Here is a 23,839-nt window from a genome sequence, read left to right as displayed (position 1 = left end):
AGGGGTCCTACAAGCTCACGCCCGTCACCACTCGACATGCCCGGCACTTCATGGCCGGCACCTCATGCCCGGATCCTCACGCATAGCAATTTAAGTCCGGCATCTCACGTCCGCAACCTCACGCCCAGCACCACACGCCCGGTAACGTCCGGAACTACATGTCCGACACCTCACGCCCGGCACTTCACGTCTTGGACCTCACGTCCGGAACTTCATGTCCGACACCTCACGCCCGGCACTTCACGTCTGGAACCTCACGTCCGGAACTTCGTGTCCGACACCTCACGCCCGGCACTTCACGTCCGGAACTTCGTGTCTGACACCTCACGCCCGGCACTTTACGTCTGGAACCTCACGTGCGGAACTTCGTGTCCGACACCTCACGCCCGGCACTTCACGTCTGGAACCTCACGTCCGGAACTTCGTGTCCGACACCTCACGCCCGGCACTTCACGTCTGGAACCTCACGTCCGGAACTTCGTGTCCGACACCTCATGCCCGGCACTTCACGTCTGGAACCTCACGTTCGAAACTCCATGTCAGGCACCTCACGCCCGGATCCTCACGCATTACAACTTAAGCCGGTCATCTCACGTCCGGCACCACACGCCCGGCAACTCCACCTAGGCGTCTCACAACCGTAACTTCACGCCCGTCACCAATTGTCCGGCACTTCACGCCAAATACCGCACACCTAAGCCTTGTATTTTACGCCCAGTACCTCACCTGTGAGAATTATATCAGAGCAGCGTGGCTTTTGTAGCTAGGTAGGACTTTTCAGTTTGAACAACAAAATCATTTGTTGATACTTATATAAAGCATGTCCATTCCGCAAACAAACATATAACTAATTAAATATGAACTTTATAGAATAAGATAGGGCGTGGTTAATATATTTCTAGTTTGTGGATGTATTCATTCTTATCTGCCCATATTAATAAAACATCTGATGTAGTTAGTCGACAGAAGCTGCATGTTAAAAACGACCTGCTTGAATATGATTTGTTTCTACAAAGCATGTCTGCGTCTCCTGTTCATATCTGACATTTAAGGTTTGCTTTGACAGGGGCATTAGCCATAACGAGCTGACAACATTCTTCTAAATCTTCACATAGCTGACATAATTGTTAGTCAGTTCGACATCTGACTACTCTTCTCGAACATTTGCATTTTTAGTTATCGTCAACGATTATCAGACGCAAGAAATGCTGGCATAGTTTTGATAATTATTTGTTTGATTATACATTTGAATCATACTCTGTGTATTATTCACTGATTACCAACATAATCGAAAAGATCTATTTGGAGGGGAATTTTGATCATAATTATAAGCTTATATATTTTCCCTGAAGTTATTTTATAGCGCAACATCTAGACGCATTTGAAGTCATATTCAACCACTCTGACACAGAAAAAGGACAAGCAAGCTTCAGGAACATCAAAGAGTGTCATAAATTGTGTTATGTTTAATGTCTGTTTCTCGGCGTAGTGACATGAGCTATTTAGGTAATTGTGGTTGTCATTAGATAAAAACATGACAGTCACACCTTGTATGTATCGTTACAGTAATTCCAGAGATTCATCTTTAATGAGTATGCTTCAACAGGATTTCACCATAGGAAAAAAACAGGCAAACGAAAGTCTTATAAATCTTATACTATACTATGTACATTTAATGTTAATACGCATTGTCATCTTAATTTCGCGACCAGAAATCAGTTGAAATATATGTTGCTCTCTTTAACAACAAAAGTGTTAATGAAGTTTTAAGTTCTCATTGCTTACTGACGGTCATAGTCTAATGCTACATGACTCGCGTAGTTTATCGGTACTGGATTCTCATAGTCTAATAATAGTCGGATCTCTTGATTAGCTAACCACTCTCCTCTGATGTCACTGGTCTGTCATGGCATAATGCTCCTTGACTGTCGTGGTCTATTGGTACTGAATTCTCAAGGCCTAATGTTAGTGGTCTCTCATGGAATTATGTTACTGGTCTCTCATGGCCTAATGTTACTGGCCTCTCATGGCCTAATTTTACTGGCCTCTCATGGCCTAATGTTACTGGCCTCTCATGGCCTAATGTTACTGGCCTCTCATGGCCTAATGTTACTGGCCTCTCATGGCCTAATGTTACTGGCCTCTCATGGCCTAATGTTACTGGCCTCTCATGGCCTAATGTTACTGGCCTCTCATGGCCTAATGTTACTGGTCTCTCATGGCCTAATGTTACTGGCCTCTCATGGCCTAATGTTACTGGTCTCTCATGGCCTAATGTTACTGGCCTCTCATGGCCTAATGTTACTGGCCTCTCATGGCCTAATGTTACTGGTTTCTCATGGCCTAATGTTACTGATCTCTCGTGACTGTATGTTACTGTGAGTGTAATATTACTGTTTTCTCTGAGCCTGATGCTACCGGTTTCTCAGGACCTGATGGTACTGGTTTCTCCGAGCCTGTTGTTACTGGTTTCTCTGAGCCTGTTGTTACTGGTTTCTATGAGCCTGTTGTTGCTGGTTTCTCTGAGCCTGATGGTACTGGTTTCTCTGAGCCTGATGTTACTGGTTTCTCTGAGCCTGTTGTTGCTGGTTTCTCTGAGCCTGATGGTACTGGTTTCTCTGAGCCTGATGTTACTGGTTTCTCAGGGACTGATGGTACTGGTTTCTCAGGACCTGATGGTACTGGTTTCTCAGGACCTGATGTTACTGGTTTTTCTGAGCCTGATGGTACTGGTTTCTCTGAGCCTGTTGTTACTGGTTTCTCTGAGCCTGATGTTACTGGTTTCTCTGAGCCTGATGTTACTGGTTACTCTGAGCCTGATGTTATTGGTTTCTCTGAGCCTGATGTTACTGGTTACTATGAGCCTGATGTTATTGGTTTCTCTGAGCCTGATGTTACTGGTTTCACTGAGCCTGATGTTACTGGTTTCTCTGAGCCTGATGTTACTGGTTTCTCAGGACCTGATGTTACTGGTTTCTCTTAGCCTGATGTTACTGGTTTCTCTGAGCCTGATGTTACTAATTTCTCAGGACCTGATGTTACTGGTTTCACTGAGCCTGATGTTACTGGTTTCTCTTAGCCTGATGTTACTTGTTTCTCTGAGCCTGTTGTAACTGGTTTCTCTGAGCCTGTTGTTGCTGGTTTCTCTGAGCCTGATGGTACTGGTTTCTCTGAGCCTGATGTTACTGGTTTCTCAGGGACTGATGGTACTGGTTTCTCAGGACCTGATGGTACTGGTTTCTCAGGACCTGATGTTACTGGTTACTCTGAGCCTGATGTTACTGGTTTCTCTGAGCCTGATGTTACTGGTTACTCTGAGCCTGATGTTACTGGTTTCTCTGAGCCTGATGTTACTGGTTACTCTGAGCCTGATGTTATTGGTTTCTCTGAGCCTGATGTTACTGGTTACTATGAGCCTGATGTTATTGGTTTCTCTGAGCCTGATGTTACTGGTTTCACTGAGCCTGATGTTACTGGTTTCTCAGGACCTGATGTTACTGGTTTCACTGAGCCTGATGTTACTGGTTTCTCTTAGCCTGATGTTACTGGTTTCTCTGAGCCTGATGTTACTAATTTCTCAGGACCTGATGTTACTGGTTTCACTGAGCCTGATGTTACTGGTTTCTCTGAGCCTGATGTTACTGGTTTCTCTTAGCCTGATGTTACTGGTTTCTCAGAGCCTAATGTTATTGTTTTCTCTGAGCCTGATGTTACTGGTTTCTCTGAGCCTGATGTTACTAATTTCTCAGGACCTGATGTTTCTGGTTTCTCTGAGCCTGATGTCCTCTCTTCTCATGAATTTTCATGGATTAACATGTTTGACGTATTTATGCTTAGTTATAAATTAATCATACTGCATTTAAAACAATGATATTTCCAGATTTGCAAAGTTGATGAAAGACATGAACACAGCAGTGTTTATCTGATGATATCAATGATTAACGAAATATATACACCAACTGTACAGAAAATCAAGCGAATATGTAAACGAGACTGATAAATATGATTTATCTTAAGATAACAAATCTCTATAGAAGTGTAAATGGAACGACGCAGATTGCAGTTAGGCCTCAAACAATTTATTAGTGTTTAAAAATAATTAATATCTTTAAACGTAAATGTCACAATGACACAGAGCGATGGTCACGTGACACATTTGTTGGCCATGTCACGTTTTAGAGATGAAACTTATACCACAGTATATGAGGCTAAACTACAGCATATAAAACGTATCACGTGTGAAGTATATGTAGATACATGATGGTATCATTTAGTCGATATTCAGAAACAAAGGTTGGAATTTTGATAAATATTTTATTTTTCTAGGATTTATTCCACCTGATATTTATATTCATGTTATTGAATCCCAATATTAAACATTTACAACCTATACAATGGTGTATAAGCTTTGTCTCCATTTCCCGCCATCATCCTCACAATCTGTATGTCGTAATTCATTGTAGGTTGAAGGACACGTTAGAACTCAAATACCTGTGTATTAGAGCTCACCGCACATGCCTAGAAAGAGAATTTTCCTATTCAGGTACAACGCTGTTAATTACGTATGTAACTATATTTGTCTGGTGACTATGTTACAGGTGTCTTGTCCTTTGCTTTGTTATGAGAAAACTTGTTTGTTCAATTCTTTTGTCAAATGTATTTATCACTAAAGGACAAATAAAATTGTTTGGAATTGAAGATATGAAGTCTAAACATGATAGTCAATTCACCGTCATCATCAACGTTACCCTGACATTAGGGACAATAGATTGAACCCTAAAGGTCAACTGTTTTTAATATTACTGACGTCACGAAGCATTTAGCAAGGAGATCGACATCTTCTGAAATTATACACAAAGTCGCATTAAATTATAGCGGTTTGCTTGTTAATATCTCTAATGATTAAAATAGGATTAACTATACTGCGTTTTGAAATTTGCGTCACCATTAAAAGAAAACAGTATGAGTGCGATTAATAGTCAAATATTTCATATTATGGTCATCCCCTGATTATAATCTAGTCTGATTAGGAACAACACACAATGCAGAACGTGTCATTTTCCTGTCAGAGAGATCTTCTCAAATCAAATAACAATACAGAATTCCACACACTACGTAAACGAAAACAGCGCACTCATATAACATAACACAAAAGTGATTTTCAAAAACAACATAATTATTTCCTAACACGTGCCAGCTTCTTCCGAAACAAAATATCTTTTCAATGAATTTGAGTCGTTCATTAGGAGAGACAGACCAGAACCCACAATATGATCTCTTTTTAACACGTGACTTATGACATGGTAGTCAGACACGTGATCATGATGTCCGGTACTCTTGCCAGATGATGAATCTTGACGCCATATATGCACGCAATAGATGCAGATGACTCGAAAATGTACTTTTTTTCTGATAAATGTTGAAGCTCTTTTTGTTGAAATGATTTATTTGTGCAAAATGACACTTTTCCGTATATATCTATGATACCATATCACATTTCAATACACTGATTTATCACAGATAAATCCACATATCTATTCTAAATATCATAATCTGATCGTTTCTATAAGAATTACCATTTTGTCGCTGATGTGTGTATTTCTAAACTATTTGGCGTATATTACGCAATAGATAGCTACAATTCTGTATATAAGATATTTTCATAATACATGGAACATTTCACTTTGAGTCTGACATTCGTCTGACAGCCATACTATTTTCATACGTGACACCATAAAATACTAGCTCATCAATCTTCATTATTACAATAACTCTAATTGGCAATTAATTATAAAGGTACGGACCTTCTTCGTTTTCATTTGATTACCGAACTAAACTGGAATCTAAATTATATATATTTTAATACATTGTGTTGCGTGTTCGTCTACTTGTTCGGTAAAACCTGTCTCCAACTTTCTATCATATATCTTCCCACAGACAACCTACCGTCAAATCTTCTTCTCAGAAGACTTTTTTTTCGAAGCTGAATTTATCGAAGATATAAAGTAGTCACCAGAAATACAGTCTTTAATCCCATTTTAAGACATGGTGGTGACGCCTTTTATTAAAATAACAAGGCATTTATTTACAATGATTATCACCATAAATAGAAATCAAGAAAAAGATACACATCAGTCGCTGACCACGGTCTTTTTCTACATCGCAAAATGCAATCTTCTATCAAACTGAATGCTAGCAGTGATGATTTCGATTCTTCTCTGTTGAAATTTCTAGTTGTTTATATGTGATGCCAGATGCCTGTTGTTTTTCAAATCCACATAGTTAACTTAATTCGATATTCATAAGATGTAAAGTGCCGACAGATCAACTCACAACACAAAGTTTTGAGAGAAAGAAAAAGATGAATACCATGGGCGTGTTTATGGGCATCACTACAACCTCATCAGGAAACACTCTATTCCACGTTATCATATGCTGTTCGATGTCTAGAATAGTTAGTATATCTGCTGGTCGCGTTGCGGATGCCCTTGTTCTGATTTGACTTCCACCGACTGATCACGGCGGGTGTCTTTGATGAAGTAGAAGATGCTTAACCCGACGAAACGCCTGGTCTCATGCTCCTGGTACTGTTCCGATCCTCCATGTATAAATTGTCGTTTATTCATATTCCCCTTACGTTTCATTGTTTTTAAAGATTGTATTACAATTGTGTAATCAAGTCGATAGTCGAAGTATGGAAAGCATCATCATCATCATCATAAAGTAAGTTCATAGACAACTCTATATAAGTTTGACAAATATGGATAATCCTGTCGTTATATCTATACACCGTATATCTTATAAATGTAAAGCTATATTTACCTTGATACGACATACGACTGGTGATTGGTTGGTTGGAATACTGGAGTCCGATTGGTCAGCTATGTAACCATTACGCTTTGTATACCTGTCTATCCCGTCACGTTGTTTTGTAGCATTTAAATAACTGTTACAAGTGCTCAAAGTTTACTGTCCTAGTTAATGTATTGTAATTAATGTAACATACATGTATCTATATAACATATAAACTAAAAACACGAGAATATTGCGTTAACTAGCAAGAAGGAAGGGAGGAAGGAAGGAAGGAAGGAAGAAAGAAAGGAAGGAAGGAAGGAAGAAAGAAAGAAAGAAAGAAAGAAAGAAAGAAAGGAAGGAAGGAAGGAAGGAATGAAGAAAGGAAGGAAGGAAGAAAGCAATTGAATCGGTCTGAAGATATAAATTCAACGAGAACATGTTTTCATTTCCCAATGCTCTTGTTGGGTGCATGAGAAGTAAAACGACGAGAAAGAGCTACAAAGTCGGTTATTGGCTAAAGTCGATAACGACATTTACATGCCAAAGTTAAAGTAGAGGTCAAATGTATTTCTTTTAACATACACTCGATCAGTTTCCGCGGGTCAGTTAACTGTCCATACATCCAGTAATAATTGGTGTTTAACCACCATCATCTAGGTGAAGTGGAGGAGATCCTAGACTAGGTGTATCTCACAGTTCTCTATGTATCAATGTTAGCAATGGGAGACAAACATGTTATCAAGATTCACAAGGGTGGCCATGACAAGGCCTGAGAGTTATGACAGTCATAACATAAAACTATGACGGAAATTAATCATTAAGCTAGTTTAATGAAATTGTAACGCTTAAAATTCACGAAAATCGTACAAAGTCCACGGATTTTGCTTCCGATATATATATACCGTCTATTGTGATATACATTCTGTTTATTGTGATATACGTATTGTCTATTGTGATAAATATAGTGTCTATTGTGATATACATATTGTTAATTGTGATGTATATATTGTCTATTGTGATATACATATTGTCTATTGTGATATATATATATATATATATATTGTCTATTGTGATATACATATTGTTAATTGTGATATATATATTGTTATTGTGATATATATATATTGTGATATATATATTGTGATGTCTATTGTGATATACATATTGTTAATTGTGATGTATATATATATATTGTCTATTGTGATATACATATTGTCTATTGTGATATACATATTGTCTATTGTGATATATATATTGTCTATTGTGATATACATATTGTTAATTGTGATATATATATTACATATTGTCTATTGTGATATATATATTGTCTATTGTGATATATATATATACATATTGTCTATTGTGATATATATATATATATACATTGTTAATTGTGATGTATATATTGTCTATTGTTAATTGTGATGTATATATTGTCTATTGTGATATACATATATATATATATTGTTAATTGTGATGTATATATTGTCTATTGTGATATACATATTGTCTATATATATATATTTGTGATTGTATATATATATTGTCTATTGTGATATATATATTGTCTATTGTGATAAATATATTGTCTATTGTGATATACATATTGTTAATTGTGATGTATATATTGTCTATTGTGATATACATATTGTCTATTGTGATATACATATTGTCTATTGTGATGTATATATTGTCTATTGTGATATATATATATTGTTTATTGTAATGTATATATTGTCTATTGTGATGTTGTAATATGTCATTGCAAAATATCGACCTTTGTATCGTGTCGAGCATTCAGCTTTACCTTTTGCCATTTATGATAGACGTAATCACATGACCGTACAGATTTGAAAGGTTTTCATTGGCTACTACAATCTCTATGTGCGTCTCAATGTCAGATAGCGGATAACCATCTCTCTGAATTATGCATTGGAATTATGCCTACGTGTAGGTACTGTTTAGTCTTAATCAAAATCAAATTTAAGATGCATATCTCGTTTCTTCGTCCTGTGTACCTGTTTCTTGATGTCTCGCTTGACAGGTCCTCTCGTTTTTTCTTACAGTTGAGTGTCCGCCTCTTCGGGAAAGATATTGATTTGTTTCTGTAGACAGAGAAAATTATTACATCAAACCAGAACAAAAAGGTAGGATTTAGTGCTCTCTGCTTTACCTTTAATCTTAACATTTGCAGACGCAGACTCGAATTAAGTTTAATGTGTCCAAGAAGTGTGCTATTCTATCGTGTGCTGGTTACAATCCAGTATGATTACACTATAAAAGAGTTGCTGAGTGACCCTATCATCGTCTGCAGTAACGAACAACTAACGCTTTTTTTTTATTGATTTGGGCACTGAACATGTGGAAGACAAAAGAATTGAACCTAATAACAGACAACTATAACTTAAAGGAGGCAGGATCGCACTGTAGATGTGTTGCCATAGCAACGTCAGTGAACAACAAACGAGTGGTTCGTCACATGCTTTCTTAAGAGTACATATTTCTTCCCAAACTGACAGATAAATTCGTAACACAGAGTTTCAAAAAATACAGGTTGATGAAAATCAATGAAAAAGTTTACGGCCGTTCCATGGAGATGTGTTCACATGTTCACATTTGAGAATGTGGCATCAATTACTCGAATTGACCAAGATTTACATGTCGTCGATGAAGCAGAAGACGCTTACGTTTTCGGAACACCTGTACTTTTTCATGAGTCTCCGTTTTAATCTTTCTTTCGATCATATTTTGCCCCTTGTTTCAATGAATTTGAGTTTGGATTATGATTATAATCACATGTTGGTATTTTCTTGTTGTTGTTTTCTCTCCAAAGGCAAAATCCACAGACCAGTCTGTTTCTCAGCTTATTTAGAAATACAAATCGCCACGGCGAGGAGTGTCAAAACACATATCTCAAATTTTCGAAGTTATTTAGGTTCGTCGTAATTTTAGACGCACCAGCCCTAAAAAGTTAGAATTCTACTGACACTACAGGTTTCAAATATTTGACATGAACGCTGCTTAAGGCCAACCTGGGATGGAAAAATATCATCTCATTACAGACTTTAATACTGTCCATATTTTTAAATTGTTAAATTTACGTCAGCATCAGATAAACAACAGCGTTATACCATAAATAACTAGCAGTGAATAAGTTGCTAGACACGCATTTCATATATATTCAGCAGCGACTGATCGTTTCCATGTCTGAGTATTTCTTTTAAAAAAACACAGAATGCAATGATGTCATTTATCTTAACAGCTATTGCAGATTTTAATGTTTAAATATATTGAATTTTTAATGTTTAATAAGGATAGACGATGTAATGAAATGTCAGTCCACCCGTCCTCGAGTTTCCAGTGGTGACGTTCACTATCGCTCTCTGCACCTCTGGAACGTTTCCTTGGAAAATTGAAGGCACAAGCGAAGTAATTTTATTTGTCTAGAGAGGGTTTCACGGGGAGAAAATATCAGACTGATACGCTGATTTGAACATTAAAATGACCGACATACAACATTAAAGGCGGTACAACATACTGTTATGGGACCTCGAGTTCCGTTTTATGAATATCGGAGGATCAAACAGTCTCTCGTGTTTTCAACTAGGTATCGCGCATGGTGCCTTCAATTTTGCCTTGAAATGTTTCAGGAGTACAGAGAGCGAAAGCGGTCGTAAACCCAAGGGTGTCGAGGATAAAATCCAAACTGATGTCTAAATAAGGACACGATATAGCCACTCAGGGCATTGTAAGATAAAAAGTATGGATGCGAGAATGTTAGATAAATATATATATATGAACAGAACATATCTGGATGAAATAATTCTTTTCTTCTCTTTGATGACAAGGACACATAGTTATCATAGAGATTCACAAGAAGGTCAGTTGGTTTCACTTTCACAGAATATGCATTATTTATGTTTAACGGATATATATGTACGGACAGGTACTTTGAAGGACACATCGACATATTTCACATCAGTCGCTTAGTTATCTTTACTACCTCAAACTGATGTCCACGTTCCTACGTAAAGGAGAATCTAGCAGAAGCAGATAGTAAACAGGAACCAAATCTGGGAGAGATTCTCACATTATTACATTGAATAAGAACGGAACACGAAGGAAAAAGGACACTACTGTTGGGATTATCAGGCAGAGTTACTGCCCCTGATTGTGACTCTCTTACTGGGAGAGGTACGTTCGTCCTCTTTTGCCCCAAGTCAGCGAACGGTACAGATGTCAAATCCATCAACCAACAAACTTGTGTGTCAAATCTGAGCATTTGGCCAATCTTCCGGGTCTTCGTGAGCGGTAGTTTGGTAACAGGGATCTGTGTGAACCTCATTGTTTGTTTATATGTATTTTATGTAAATAAATCTGTTTAAACTCTTACACTACGAGACTGACAGACGATGACATAGACATATGGTGGATGTATTTTAAAATATCGTCACAGTAGACAAACATAAAACTTATGAATTATAGATCTTTGTGCTTTATTAGAATGTACCGGTGTCTGTTTATTGTGCAGTGAAATTTGCGAGTTAACAGTTTAAAGTCAATATGTCTGATAGAGTGTGTATCGTGCATTTCGTTTCATCATGTCAATTGTTTGACCTTATCTTTCGCAATGTCAATGTGACAATACGTCATTTATTTTTATAATGTACGTTATATCGGGTGTCGTCCATAAAGCTGATGAAACAAATGACACATATGTAATGACAGAAAACGATGGACACATCAGTAACCGCTAACATCATAAATGTTGAATACTAGTATTATGAAATTTTACTAATTCTACATTCAATCTTATGATCCTATATACCTTTGTACTTGTAAGTATTACACAACTTCCCTGGTGCACTGGTTTCTTTTCAAAGTAAGACCCACTCGCACGCTTTCATCCGCGCTAACAAGATCGGTAATTGATATCAGTTGGAAAAGTTGTTTCGAAATCGTTGTAAAATGAATAAATCTATCTTAAATTTACATTTCTCACATGTTTCCTAGCCAACAACACTGTAAAAAAAATCTGGAAACAGAACAAAACAGCATCATTCATTAAAACATCCGGAAATCCAAACCCATTGAACATTTCATAATGAGACGGGTTATACAATCAACCACAGCCTCTGGTTCCAGACGAAAAAAAATTACCCCCTCAGATGATCTTAGTGTGATATTCTTTGTCTAAATCACGTATCTGAGACTATGAATGAACACCACTAACAGCGGCCAATGTGTCTGTAACTTTACCTGAAATAGAGGGCGCCATAATCAACAATAACATCTGTAATTCAACTGAGATATATCAATGGGAAAACACGCCGCATGTAAAATGATGATGTTCAGAATAATGGCACTTTATGTATATCTGTGAAGTAATGATCGTGGATTGAACGTGTTATACATTTCCTGTGATAGACTGAGTGCCAAGATTAAATCAACTACTTATCTTAATATAGGCACCATAAATTGCATTTGATCATTAAAAATAAAACCTTTCTCGTCGTGTGAAGCACAACTTTCATTATTTGACTCAAAGCATCTAATCAAACCAGACCACAAAGGCCTTACAAAATCCTTCAATTTCGCTTTTCAGATGACATCTTGTCTTTTAACAACAAGACATTTATTGATGATGGTCATCATATACACCCTACAGAACTGGAAATCAAGGACTTGACAGACTCTTCTGCATCCGCCGCTTATCTCGATCAACTTTCCACCGAGCTGAAATATAGCGTGATGCTTTCAAGTTCTATTGTAAATTTCTGAAGACCAGTATCCTGCATTTCCAGCTTATAATGTATATTTGTCGCAGGCGATTCAATATTCAATGCCCTGTTCCCAATTTACACGATTTTCATGCAAGATATCGTCAAATGACTGTAAGTTTTTTTGTTCATTCCGTTGTTGTATACATTGCTTTCATTTGAGAACATGACATTACTTACTTGTATCGTCAATGAAGCAGAAGACGCTTACACTTCCGGAACATCTGGTCTTATTATTCATGTATTTTTTTCAGTAGTCTCCAAGTAAATTATTCTTGTCCATATTTTGTCCTTGTTATGTTGCACTTGAGCTGTTCACATGCTGTTATTTCTTGCTGTTATTAAGTAGTATTGATAGGTACTATCCATTTATGTGTCTTTGACACTGAGAGTGGTAGACACTCTGGAGGAGTTAGAAATTTTATTGTCAACTGAGGAATTAAACTTCTTCACACAGTTGTTTCGTCCGTCTAGGACTCTTATGATGCTGAAGGCCTAAATCGTAAAATAGAAAAAGCGATTGGTGAAAATCGAATATTTCCTTTTAATACGTGGCATACAACTTACGACAAATCTTGGTCTACCACCTATAATTAAACCGAAATTGGTTCGCGTTTATATTTTCTGGATAATTTAACCCTTGAAATAGCTTCATAATTTGATGCAAAAATGAAAGAGTATAATATTTCAGTGTGTTTGCACTATAAAAACATCCTTGATAGCCGAATCATCCGTGAGCACCATCTTCATATAGTCATTGTATGACTTAGTTGCTGGGATGACGTAAAATCAATAACAACAAAACCAACTCACGTGCTCTTTAAATAACAAGCACGTGATATATGATTTGTGGTTTGATAAATTCTGACATTGTCCTAAATTGCACATTTTCTGAGATATGAATGTGTTTTTGATAGAAAAGTAAACGGCATCGTGATAATGATGTCTGACAAATGCTGAGATTACTAGATAGAGACAACTCGCAGGTCAATAAAGGGGTCAAACATCACAATAAGGAGCATATAGACAGAGGATACTGTTAAACGCTTTGTTAGATTTACTTGTATCTTAATCTTTAAATACATTAATTATTGCGAAAAGAATTGTTACTCATTTCGTGGTTTCAGTGTATAATAATTTTGAATCTAAAAAAAGCACACATTTTTGCTTCTTAAAATTAACGAAACAAGTCACGTTGTAGATATTTAAAAGACGTTCATATAAGCTAATCTGACAAAAGATATCACAATATATTTTCATATGACTAATGCTGCTGTACCGGCTGTCCTTTCAAATGATCAAGTAACACTATGAGAGATAATAACAGATCACGTGATTGTTGTTAGGCAACGAGCTCTGTATTAAAGATAAGGTTGCTGAGGCATGCAATTGACAACCAAATAAATTACAGTGTATTTAGATGCACTGCATTGAAATGTACTAATTTCTGTTATCGATAAACACGTTAAGTAAAATGGATTTTTTTAATGTTGCGGGTACAATGTTTTGATTGGTAAATTACGACGTCCTTGAAAACTTTGAAATTGTTTTCATTTTTGGAATTTCTATTCATTGCTTTGATTTCTAATATGTTTGTTAATTAACTGCATTTTGTTTTATATATGATTTACAACAACTGACTACCATCAGTCTGTTTTATATACAAGGTAACAACTACACAAATTTTCTGGTCAACTTTGTTTTCAAAAGATGAAGCAGTCATAAAATAGGTCAACAGGAGAGACGTCAAAGTATTAGTACGGGTCTATTGATTTATTATTATGTTGTGTTTTATTTTGTTTTCAACTGGTCATTTAATCCTTAAACGATTAAGGCATCTACTGATGATGTCGAGAATATTTACGGCCTGCAGTAAAAGCAAAGGACTCCAATACCAGGTACTAAGTTCGATAATTATATATAAATTTATTAAAAGTTTGGTCTGTCTGAATTATGTAAGGATTTCTATTTTCTATTTTCCTTTCGTAAATTTTTGTTATCTTTAATTGCAATATGTCAGCTTCTTCTACTTCACCTAATAAAATACATTTGACCTAAATTCAAATATACATTGTTTTTAATTACACAAGGGACGTTTTCCTCTTTCGAATGTTGTTCAGTGGTATATATGTAAGTACATCGACTTTGTTCAATATACAGTTGCACATATGGTAAGAGAATATGACGCTTTCCTTGTCACTTATGTATAGCATGCTAACAAATATATGGTGTCTCTATGTGTCTTCTTAAGTTTCAAGTTCAAGGGGTACGTTTGTGTAATAAAAAAATGAAAATCAATGTTTCCGTACCAAATGCTAGGCCGCAAACATTATGAGTCAGAACGAGGAAAACAAAACAATAAATTCACTTGAGAGTTGATAAGACCGCTATCTGGTGAAGAGTAGTCCAATATGGCACAGTCAAACAAAACAGCTATAAAACGTGCACCAGGTCACGCGATATCATCGTGTGGTCTAAGACCCCATATCACTTGTATCTAGACAGAATTTTGTGTTATTTTACATGTAGGAATATTTTGATATTAAGTTTGCCTGCCTTCATTCTTCAAACGCCAATACAAATATCCGTGAACTACATTACAAAGCTTTGACGCACAATGTATAGTACTCAATTTTGATAAAGTAGATGAAATATTACTGATTTTTTTTTCTCAAAAAACATATAAGCTTGTATTAGTTGTTATTTCGTTTTTCTCAATATATGTAAATGGCTTTTTAATAACTATATATATATTTCGTCAAATGAAGGACACATGTAAATAATTTCAAGCTGAAACGACACAACAAAAATACATTTAAACTCTAAAAAAAAACCCAGAGAATACGACATGCCAATAGAATCTTAATTCAAAGTCAAATTCGAGATGAAATCAGGGCAAAATATCTTAATTAATTAAAGATTTACACGGAGAATTCTGACAACAAATGTAAAAGAAGAATATGACCATGTGTTTCGGAAGAATACGCGTCTTCTATTTCTTCGAAGACAACCACCATTTAAATATTGGTCAATCCATGTTAGTAGCGTCATGTTTCCTAACGATAAGTAGGTAAACAAAGAAACCATTTGACATTCAAAAATCCTGAAAAAAATAAATATAATGTTTTCCTCGTGAGATCATTATGACGACAAAACACCTTCCCATAATCCTCATTAAACCTGCATCTCTCAAACCAATTCCATGTTTAATGCATTCTACTGTGAAACCTAGTTTTTACGTTGTTTTATTCAGAAACCTAGAAATATGAAATCTCTAACAGTAAGTACCGCTGTTATTCCTTGGGGATAATTCGTTATTTGTTTACATGTGGGATGTTGTAGGAGAATTTGTTTGTGGTCCGAATCCCGTATTACGTGTCAGTTAATTATTATATATAGAGATTTGTTATTTCCATTTACTATTTGTTTATTAAAATATCGTCTTCCTTTTAAATAAGATATCAAAATGTTAATAAAGAACTTCATTTAGTTTATGTTTACGATGAAAGGTAATTTTTCTAAGCTGTTTTTTTTTCGTAATGCTTAAAATCAAACAGTCAAAACTGTATTCTAAACACTTGTACTGACCTGTACACAAAAGCAGACATGATGTACACAATTTGAAGTATTTATACCAAATTTTGCCTCGTTCTGAGTCAACGGGCTGGTTTACATTATTGCCAATAATTTGTACATTTACACATGACCATAAATAATTCGTGAAATGATTGGATTAATATATAATGTCTTACTAAATGATCCAAAACATCAGTAATTGATAATTCAACACTACACTTTTTGAAACGAGCCATTTACTGTTGAGGTAGATAAAGATAGGTGTAATATTCTGGTTAGAGTTTACATCTCCGTGTCCTAGACAATGATAGGACGCTTCCAGCGGAGTCTAGTTTTATACTGTGTGCTGCTTTTTCATCCTATGTTAAACCATAGAAATACTCGTCTGACTTTTTTCTCCCTTTTTACCACCCCTCTCCCCACCACCCATTTTTTTCTTTGTTTTTTTTTTTCATTTGCATGGACAAGACTGCAAACTAAAAGATATGTAGGATTTTGTGATTAATTTATAAAAGGAGATGTTTGAGTAATGCTTCTGCGTATGTTGCACGTGTTTTCTCCCTCTCGGACAGATGATAGGGACAAAGGAATACTGTCTTATCAACAGAATCTTCATTCAAGCACAAATTCGATGGAAAGGTGGCAGAATATGACCAAAAGAAAACGGACCCCTGAAAAGTACAATGAGAATCAGAACAGATGTTACGGAATAATAAGCTTCCTTTATTTCATCGACAATAACCGTCATGTAAATCTTAGTCAATTTATAGTGAGAAAATCTAAGATTATACAAGTTAAGATAATCAAAACCTGTCCTAACAACAGCTACTGCTGCGAACATAACGAGAGGATGGTACGTTACCCAACAATTATACAGTGTTGTGGTTTTCCATATAAGATAATTGCAAAAGTGAGCCAAATGAATGAGTTTACTTATGAAATTAATCTAATTAATTTTTGAAATTAGATTACCGTAGCCTACAATACCTGACGATAGCTTATAGGTACTGTGGCTTACTTATCACAATATTTATTGAATTGTGGGACTTGCGCACGATCCGATACAGGTTTCGGCGTTCCTTTCGACATTTTAAAATTCTTCCTTTGTCGATACGCGGATTTTTAAATGTAAGGCTCCTTGCAGCATAACAAGGGGTCCCAGAAGGACAAAACACCTGTATGATGCAGTGCAAATTATCATTTGGCTCTACAATACCTGACCCCAAATTGGTACTGATATTTTTTTTTTATCCCTTGTAGCCTTAATAAAGATTGACTTCAAATCATACAATATGCATATCAAATATTCTAGCGACTGTCTGAATATGTACACACCAGAAAATAGAGAAAGCGAAAGGAAAACAATGATGAATCAGAAAAACACGATGTATACGTTAAATTCGTTGAGTTACACGTGCTAACGTACTATAAAATGCATGATCGGCACGTGCTTTAGATTCTGTTACATCGTGCAGTCACCGTGGTCAAAACACATTACCTGTGTTATGTTGTTTGAAATTGTATATACAAAGTAGAAAGTACATTCAACGTGGGCCAGATGTTCTTCATAATGTAATGGTATTCGTTTAACCATGAAAATCACCTAATCTTATGAAATCTTTGAAGATTATTATCCTACTATCGCGATGACGCCGGAGAGGAAGAAAACTATGTGAAAATCCACAGAGGCAGTATTAATAATTGAAAATGAGACATGCGGATTGATATATAACTGTGTTCGAGGTTATATTAAGAAAGTGTAGAAGTTTTGAAGAGGGCAGACTCTTTAAGTGGCGTTTTATCGCCTGCTTCTTCACATGTTGATCCGTCGGCTACATTTATATAACTCGGTCTCAGATACACCAAATCGTCCTGTTTGAAGATGATGACCAGATTAATAAAGACAAAGCACATAAAGGTTGCGTCAATAGACAAACACCAAATATATATTCACCTTTGTGATACAACTTCTGTTTTATAGATGGCGTCGGGTGTTATTTTGTCTATGTACTGATAGCATACATCTAAAAACATCAAATACATATTGGTGTTTGAAGTTAGCGATATAAGTCACGATATGATAAAACACTAGTTTAGAAGAGACAAAACCCCATAAAATTTGGAATTGACAAAAAAAGATTAATTGGAAATAATAAAAATATATACCCATTTCGTTAACACGTCAAAACATTTCTTGTTTTGTGGCATTTTATACGATTAGTATGACAATGTATAACACATACCTGTATACAAACAATGGTTTATACCCTGCACTCGGATCATCATATCACATGAGGCGACTAATGTGTGCTACATCCCGTTGGCAGAGTATAAAGGTAACTAATGTACTTTTATCCCACTCTAATTGTACGAGGCGATTATTGGGTTCTGTTTAAAATTGTATGACAATACTATTACAGAAACACCAAAATAGTTTCAAATGACTGTAAATTATTGTCGTCGGAGACCTGCGACGATACACCGCCAAATGTCTGTTAGAAGGCTGTCTGAAGGATTACACTGTCGTCAATAAATAACCTGAGTGTAATTGTTATAATCAGCATCAAAGACAAACAATGAATTGCTTTGTTGTGGCATTTATATAGATTATAAATGACGGAGCCTTGAAATATATCCTATTGCAATATAAAATATATTGATACACACCTATAAATGAACTTTACATTGCTGTTAACATTTTGAGAATTATAACTTTAATTTAGAATTACAGATTACCTATTTCGGGATGAAGTTTTTCTTCCTCTCTCGATACTTATTATTATTTTTTATCAACCTACATTTGTTTAAACTCTGTGTTACGAGTTTGTCCGTCACATTTATAATAATAGTTAATCTCATTTCAATTGTTCAATGTCGTGTTCACTGCCTGATTATGTCACTGCACTGTTGTGTTTAACAGTACCACTAAAAATTGATACCGTTTTACGTGACAGATAACATCATTAGCGGGACAGTTTACTAGAATATGACTTTAATGTTTTTCAATGTATCTGATTATTTGCAGACAATATGTAACAATGTATCTGATTGTATCTGATTATTGACCTCCTGTTACACACTTATGGTGTGTCTGGAGTGATTAATAAAACTTGTAAACTTGTATCTTTTAAGATAGGAGTTCTGTTGTGAAAACATTGCTCGAACGAACTAAAAATCTTTAAACATTAAAAAGATATGATCCTAATTTAACTGAATTTAAAGTCTTTCCACGTTTGTTTATGTTCATAAATATTTTTTATTTTAAAGTATTTTCAACATGTTCAACATAACATATTACCTATAAATAGACTCTCGCAGTCAGAATCAATTAGAGGCGGTAAGTTCACTTATTGTTTCTGACATGAAAACCTTACATACTTAAAAATTTAGCTTTAACCAATAGACCCCACCATCTGGTCTGGTCATCTAAGCTTGATGTTGGCAGCCACGCGAATCTCACCGTCGGTTTCCTAATTCACGGCATTGCTACCTCCAAATATCGCGATAACCTAGGACCAGTTCACTCTCTATTCTTCGACGTAAACACTCTATTGTTTATAGAAATCATTATTGATATAATTTGAAGATCAAAGAAATAACCAACTGCCTGAACTTTCAACTGCATCTTGATTTAGCAGTCAAATGATAGCATTAGGAGCACGAATTTACAAACAATGGCATGTAACAACAGTAATTTAAACTCTGTAGGATTTGACAAAGATTGTGTCAGTACATGGTCACCAAGGCCGATCATGTTGTTACCAAGAAAAATTATTATTAACCTTTTTTTTTTTAGAATTATGTAAAGCAAAAGTTAGGCGATTACAAAATAATGGTCACAGCTAATGTTGATTAGCAACGTCCGACCAATATAAAGATACCAACATGTTTTAATTCAAACAAAAATAGATAAAACTTGTACAAGAGATAAGTAAAGAGGCTCAAGTAGATACAATATAGTCAAATGAGAGGACAACACAAGAACACAATATGATTTACACGGGGACACCTGGAAAAGTGAGAGAAAAGGAGAATAAGACCACGTGTTCCGGAATAATAAGCGTTTTTTCGACAACATTTGTCATGTAAATCTTGGTCAATCCAACTAAGTAATGTCACACTCTTAAACAACAGGAAGGTTAACAATAAACATTTTACAGAAAAGCACAACGTTTAGATAATTCAAATAGAGATGGCTCCATACTTGACAATTCAAATGATCAGTGACGCTCATTGATTTGATACTGTCGAGGTACATTACGGATTTATTACATGTTATTAAATATTATAGATTTGGTTCCTTTTTTTAATTTCGAGCATATGGCGAAGTTTACAATCACATAAGCTGATTCTAATTGCTAATACCGGGGTCGTCATGCACCCAAATGGTCTTCAATCAATATTGATGATGAGGTTGATGATGATGATGATGATGATGATGATGACGATGATGAGGTTGATGACGATGATGATGATGTTGATGATGATGATGAGGTTGATGATGATGATGATGATGATGATGATGATGATGATGATGATGATGATGATGATGATGATGATGATGACGACGACGACGACGATGATGATTATGATGATGATGATGATGGTGGTGGTGATGATGTTGATTTCCATTCATGAATGTGAGGATAGTCGACGTCTTCAACATATTCATTATATATTGGAAATATCAATAAAAATTCTAGGGGTGTTTTAGAGCTTAGCTACATACCATTGTATATAACTATTGTTTGTAGTCACATCAACTATATGAATAAGCCTGTCTGGTTATAATCACACATTTATCGTATCTTTAGCCAATACTTTCGTTCTTAACAGTATTTACTATTCAATACCCTGGATATTATCAAATGTTCAGGGTATTGAATATATTATATATTACTTTATTTACAACAATTGCGAATTTAATCACTCTTGTTGGCTCGGATGGAAGCGCGCGAGGGGTCTTGGTGTGGGAGGAAACCGGAGTACCTGGGAAAAACCCACGTGGTCGGACAGGTGACCTCATACCTTTTCACTTCCATTCCGGGAATCGAATAACGGACGGCTAGGTACTTTTGAATACTTTAGACTATATTATTGAACTCGAACAAAATAATGAATTGTATAGCAAGCAATGTCATGTCTGCCTTCCTATGATTTATATTTCAGGAACGGCAGAATTTAGTAGTAATTACCTGTGATTCCCAGCAGATATAACACGTAAAGGGAAATAACTCTTACATGACTAGATTCAGTTGAATGATTGTTAATATCCCCAAGTCCGTTATTATCCTCGCAAATATCGGCATTACGTCATAGTCGTGGTAATTTGATTTAGTTCAAAGATGTAGTCTTCTTGTGATGAGTTATACTAAAGAGAAGTACCTTAGCAACCAGAAAACGTTGAAATTGTTGACGCTATTAGCCGAATCACGCCGTTAACAACGCCGTCAAAAACGTAAACCACGAGCGCAATTTCTTCAAAACGTTATAGAAATCGAACTTTTAAGATTATAAGTACAATAATTGATAACAGAGAGTATAAGAACACAAAAGTTCATACAAATGTGTTGGAATTCATTTTATATTTAATGTCTTAATTCAAGTAATACGTCAAAGGGGCTGAACGGGTTTTACATCCACTATAATAGTCTTTCGGTCTATCAGCGGACGAGAAAAGATAGGAAAATGAACAGAAAGGGAAAAGTATGGAGTTTTAGGAGAAAGTAGGATACAAAGATGAGGGAAGAGAAACATTTGTCTATACTATCAAGCCCGTTCTTAAAATATGATTTTTAAGACCATCCCTTGGTCTAATTACTCTCCATGGGCACGTCACAAAAGAGGACCGGTCGTGAACAGCGAGGAAGATGATGGGAACCTACTCTATATGAATTTAAATATGTCTGTAATATATTGAAAGTTCGGCTATTTTTTTTTTATAAAAAAAACCCCTACTGTTAATCTAGATGTGACCTCTGGGTTGGCGTTATAATGGCTACCTTTTTTCTGAAATAAATGATTACTATTAATGAAGAGGGATCTTTATCGTTGGACATTCAAACACGGGCCACCGTTTTAAGCCCCATCCCACGGACTGTGTAAGTGGCTATTTGTTAGTAAAATGTTCACGTTGAAATACTTTGGGTGTTCGTACAAAAGTCTCCTTCCTGTAATAAATAAACATTTAATGAAATAGACTTGTTAGCTATTTGAGAACTCCTTTATGTGTATAGTTTTTGCAGCGAGCACTCCAGGCGAATTCACGGGTGATGGAACCTCACTTACGGTATTTCAAAACTAGTCTAAAAAATTCAAATGTAGGCGATGGGGCACAGCGGAGGAAACCTCAAATTTCCCGAAGTTTCAGTACGCACCAATAAAGTTGTGGTCATTATTGAATTGAAATACACTGATAATTTCTCTGAGAATTTTGGCAATAAAAAAATGTTAGTTTTTAATGTCATATCACTTTTGATCCTTGATAACATTCATCAACATAACTATAAGGACCAAAGTCCTTTGAATTTGAATGCGATTGATTTTTAAATTTCTACTTACTATTTAGTTTACTTTTTTTTCCTTCGTTGCCATTAATTTCTTTCTATATAAAAACTATGACTTAAATTTTTGTTTTCTACTTTGGATATATTAAAGTTTGCAACAGGACAAGCTACTGATACTTTAATCATCATAGGCTATATAAAACCGTTTACAAAAAATGGATAGAATCCAAGCTACATGTATCTACTGTTCGAGATCATGGCAGTAGTCTTTTGGCTATTCCAATCAAGATTGGCAACAGGCTACACGTAGCTCAGTCTGATCTCGCGTGAGGAGCTACATCACCTGAAATTCTTTAAGCAGATAGTAATCGCCATAAACTGTGAAGCATGTTTGACTCATGTATGGAGTTGGATGAAGGTCAATATTTATGGCTTTTCAAGATGATGACGACATACATCTATCAGTAAAAACATCGGTCTAATTTTTAGCATTGGCGAGACGAGAGACTGTCTCAATATAATCTTGAACCATCTCTCTCTGTCTGGAGAAAATACATTTTATCTTTTTGATTAATGGTATGTTTCATTCCGATGATCTTTCATTTGTTACATTTTGTGTTTGATTTCCGTGATTTTTGTTATATGATTTCATTTATTTCATTTGTTTTACTACATTGTGTATACCAACCAGGAAGTCAAGAACACAACAGACTTTTTTTAAGTTAGTCGCTTATTTCGATCATTTCCTACAACGATACCAACATAGACAGCTTTCAACCAAGCTGTATAATAAGGTGATAATTTCAACTTCCCTATTGTGAATTTTCCTTTTCTTGACGGCAATCCGCCTGCATCCCCAACCTATGGTATTGACATATCGCAGTTGATTCGATACTCAAGTGCCTGTTACCATTATTACCATTTTCGTGCAAGAATCGTCAACTAGGAACGGGGTTTCAAAAGATTCAGGTTAGTGAAAATTATGGGGGAAGTTCTAGTTCGTAGTGGTCTCGTTGAGAATATTGTATTTCTCTGTGCTCTGTGACGCTGGACTTGTTTGATGCTGGTTAGTTTACCTCTTGGCTCCATTGTCGTATACCTCGTTCACAATGAGAACAAGACATTACTTGGATTTACCAAGGTTTATATAGCGGCTTTTGTCGATGAAGCAGAAGACGCTTA

General features: G+C 35.8%; 1 protein-coding gene across 1 annotated transcript; it reads left to right on the top strand.

The window, feature by feature from the left end:
- The first annotated feature begins 36 nt into the window (after positions 1-36).
- On the top strand, positions 37-627 carry LOC132564395 (uncharacterized). The gene has a single exon (XM_060229051.1). It carries the CDS (start codon positions 37-39, stop codon positions 625-627), a length of 591 nt encoding a protein of 196 aa, XP_060085034.1.
- Positions 628-23,839: the final 23,212 nt, after the last annotated feature.

The sequence above is a fragment of the Ylistrum balloti genome, unplaced genomic scaffold (genome assembly GCF_031769215.1).
Source record: "Ylistrum balloti isolate Yb309-2 unplaced genomic scaffold, AGI_CSIRO_Ybal_v1 Utg369680, whole genome shotgun sequence".
NCBI lineage: Eukaryota > Metazoa > Mollusca > Bivalvia > Pectinida > Pectinidae > Ylistrum > Ylistrum balloti.
Note: the sequence above shows the minus strand (reverse complement) of the source record. Positions and strands in the feature narration are given on the sequence as shown.

What these genes read in the sequence shown, in the direction of transcription:
- LOC132564395 (XM_060229051.1), top strand. Translation starts at nt 37, where the DNA reads ATGCCCGGCACTTCATGGCCGGCACCTCATGCCCGGATCCTCACGCAT.